This window comes from Lycium barbarum, chromosome 2 (genome assembly GCF_019175385.1).
Source record: "Lycium barbarum isolate Lr01 chromosome 2, ASM1917538v2, whole genome shotgun sequence".
Taxonomy (NCBI): Eukaryota; Viridiplantae; Streptophyta; class Magnoliopsida; order Solanales; family Solanaceae; genus Lycium; species Lycium barbarum.
In genome coordinates this window covers 74,381,369-74,384,923 of record NC_083338.1, presented here as the reverse complement: position 1 = coordinate 74,384,923, position 3,555 = coordinate 74,381,369, and the positions used below count along the sequence as shown (strand labels likewise).

General features: G+C 42.9%; 1 protein-coding gene across 1 annotated transcript; it reads left to right on the top strand.

Moving 5' to 3' along the window:
* The first annotated feature begins 1,568 nt into the window (after positions 1-1,568).
* On the top strand, positions 1,569-2,096 carry LOC132628643 (uncharacterized). The gene has a single exon (XM_060344407.1). It carries the CDS (start codon positions 1,569-1,571, stop codon positions 2,094-2,096), a length of 528 nt encoding a protein of 175 aa, XP_060200390.1.
* The last annotated feature ends 1,459 nt before the right edge of the window (positions 2,097-3,555 follow it).

Sequence of the window (3,555 nt, the reverse complement as noted above, 5' to 3'; positions counted from 1 at the left end):
TTTACCCAAATTCTTTACGAAATCAGAGTCATTTAAAGGTTTACAAATTCCTTGTAACACCTAAAGGACATGTTTCATAAACAGTCCGCCAAACAACCTAGTTATTTTTCTAGATCATGTAACTAACCAACTATTGCACAATACTTGCAAAGGTAAATAGGTGGAATCAAAATAGAACCTAACTAACACAAATAAAGAACTAGTGGATAAATCTTGATAAGCTGGGGTTCTTTGTTGTTTGGACATTTGCTCTTCTTGAGATGAAGGTGTTGACTGCACTCACTCTTGTCTCTCGTTGGAATATTTATGGTTGTAGCTCAAGCTCCAAAACTTGTCTGTGATGTCTTTATATAAAAGTAGTTTCCGCCTTCAATGATTAAATCAAAGCAGGTTTTGGTTTCATTAATTGTACCCGAAAACCAAATCCTGTTTGACTTGGAACTTCTTTATTTCCTTGTATACGTGTCAGCTTCCTTGTTTTACTCCAATGCTAATTTCCATGTTGATCAACTTATGGAATTTTTAGAATATTACCATAACTTGAAATCCAACTCTTCATCGAATAAGAATCTGTCAATATTCCTTTTTCTCTACCATCGGCATGAAACAACTTCTAATCTCTAGTTGTGTAAGGATCGGTTCCTTTGAGTAGTTCCTCAGAATGTTGTGACTGCTTCACATAGTTTGTTGGAGATCTGTTTGGATGTCTGGTTCTTTAAATGAATTCCTCCTTTTAATTGTCTTGGGTGCATTACTTGTCAACTTATCAAAACTTCAATATTAAGTCCATGATTAATTAGTAAACAACCACTCAACAATTTCCCTATTTTTGATGATGACAACCACATATTAACTTCATATTCTTCACGTGCAGTCTTTCCAGCTTACTTCATTCATCTTAAAATCTGGATTAGCATCTTCCTCCTTAGGCATTTCTCATATGTGGACAATCTTCCCCGTCAGAACTAACTTCGTGTTGTTCTAACGCTACAACTTTGTGTTGATACAACTAAGGCTCGTTACACGAGGGTTTGATGCTAGCAGTAGTTCACTCTCGAGTTCAGCAAGGTTTGTAATCTCGCTGAGTCGGTAAAACTAAGTAAAAGGGTTTACTTATCTTCTTGTAGGGACTAACCTTTCATTAAATGTAACCCTATAGGCGGCTAGTTTATATAGAACTGGTAAAATGATATGTGTCCCCAAATGTTCTTGCTTGCTTTTCCTAGTTTAACCCTTGTTTAGGTTGTTTTTGTTGTAGTGGCTCTAGTGAATAATGGTAGACTAGGGTCATGTTCTCAATTGGTGACAGGAATGAGGGCGAGGGTCAAGCGTGGTAAGAAGGTTAAGAGTGATTCTAGGTTGAGAGTAGGGTCTTGGAACATAAGGACTTTATCGGGAAGTCTATAGAACTAGTGAAGATTCTTAAAAAGAAGAGGACTAAGATAGCTTATGTCTAGGAAACCAAATGGGTAGGAACTAGGGCGTGGGAGGTGGACGGGTGTAATTTATGGTTCTCAGGAAGATCAAGGGATAGGAATGGCATTGGCATTTTAGTAGATTCGGAGCTAATGGGTCAAGTGGTTGAGCTTAGGAGGGTCAACGACAGGATTATGGCGATTAAGTTAATTGTTGGAGGGTCCACTTTGAACATTGTTATTACTTATGCGCCGCAAATAGGCTTGGATGAGGAGGAAAAAAATCACTTTTGGGATGTCTTGGACAAGGTGTTGAGGGCTATACCACTCGCTGAGAAGCTTTTCATAGGAGGAGATTTCAATGGGCACATTGGGTCAATCCCTCAGGGCTATGATGATGCGCATGGAGGCTTTGGTTTCAGCGATATGAATGTAGGAGTAGTCTTGCTTTTGGACTTTTCAAGAGCTCTTGGGTTGGTGGTAGCCAATTCGAGTTTCCCGAAGAGGGAGGAGCAATTAGTAACTTTTAGTAGTTCGAGGGCTAAGACTCAGATAGACTATTTTCTCCTCAGAAAGGATGATAAAGAATTATGTAAAGATTGTAAGGATATTCTGAGGACCCAACATAAGCTCTTGGCGATGGATTTGGAGATCAAAAAGAAGAAGAAAAAAAGGTTGTAGGTAACCAGCCTAGGATCAAACGGGGTAGCTTAACTGCGGCCAGTGCACAAGAGATGGGGGAGAATTTGATGGCTTTGACGGCCTGGGGAAGCGGTGGAGATGCAAACACCATGTGGGATATGACTGCTAGTTGTATTAGGGAAGCAGCTAAAGAGGTGATAGGGGTCTTGAGAGGTAGATTTGGTGAGCATCGAGGGACTAGTGGTGGAATGGAGAAGTCCAAGAAAAGGTGGAGATGAAAAACGATGGCGTATGCGAAGTGGGTGGAAAGTAAGGATGAATAGGGAAGGGTATAAGATGACGAAGAAGGAAGTGAAGTTAGCGATTACGGCAACGAACATGGCAGTTTTCGAACTCTTATATGTAGAATTAGAGGGCAAATACGGGGATAAGAAGTTGTACAGGCTTGTCAATTCGAGAGAGAGGAGGAGCCTTGACTTAGGTCAAGTGAAGTGCATCAAGGACGAGGATGGAAAATTTTTGGTGGATGAGGCACTCATTAGACGGAGGTGGCAGTCTTACTTCCATAGACTCTTAAACGAAGAGGGGGACAGAGACATTGTGCTGGGGGATTTGGAGCACTCAGAGAGGAGTCGTGATTTTGGGTATTGTAGGTGCGTTAAGGTTGAGGAGGTTAAGGATGCTATATGTAGGATGCATAGGGGAAGAGCTACTGGGCCTGACGAGATCCCAGTGGATTTCTAGAAGGGTGGATGCATGCCAGGTCTGGAGTGGCGAACTAGGCTGTTAAATGTCATTTTCATGACGGCAGAAATGCCCAAAGAATGGAGGTGGACTACGATGATCCTGTTGTACAAGAACAAGGGTGACATTTAGAGTTGCAATAACTATAGGGGAATCAAGCTACGAGTACAGTCTCCGCTTCAATTACTTGGCTAGGAATGCTTCGGCCATGGTAGCGGATATGGGTGACAGAGTACACCGATTTGTGAAGGCCTAGGGCTGCATTTGATGGATAGGTGTTTGACTGCGTCCCTTCAGGACAATATGGATACTGCACGCATTCAGGCTCATGCTCAGAACTTAGAAGAAAGTTTACAACAGCAGAGAAGCGAACGTGAGCATGATAGAGGACATAGAAAGAGGGCCAGATTTTCGGGTCCGGTGAGTGAGATCAGAGGTGGGCACAGACAGCAGATGTCAAGGCACTCAGGCTATTCTATGACCAGTGCGCCTCCACGGTTTTCAGGCCAGAGATTCGACAGGCCTACTCGTTCCGGGCCGAGTCAGAGTTATTCGGGGTCTCAGTTCAGAGATGATTCGGGTCAGGAAAGGCCACCCGTACCACGATGTTCCCAGTATGGGAAGTTGCATTGGGGTCGATGCCGATTGGGTTCAGATGTTTGCTATTCATGTGGTCGACCAGGCCATATCATGCGTGATTGCCCCTCAGTTCATGGTAAAGGTAGGACCCAACCTTCAGGGTCGGTAGCTGAAT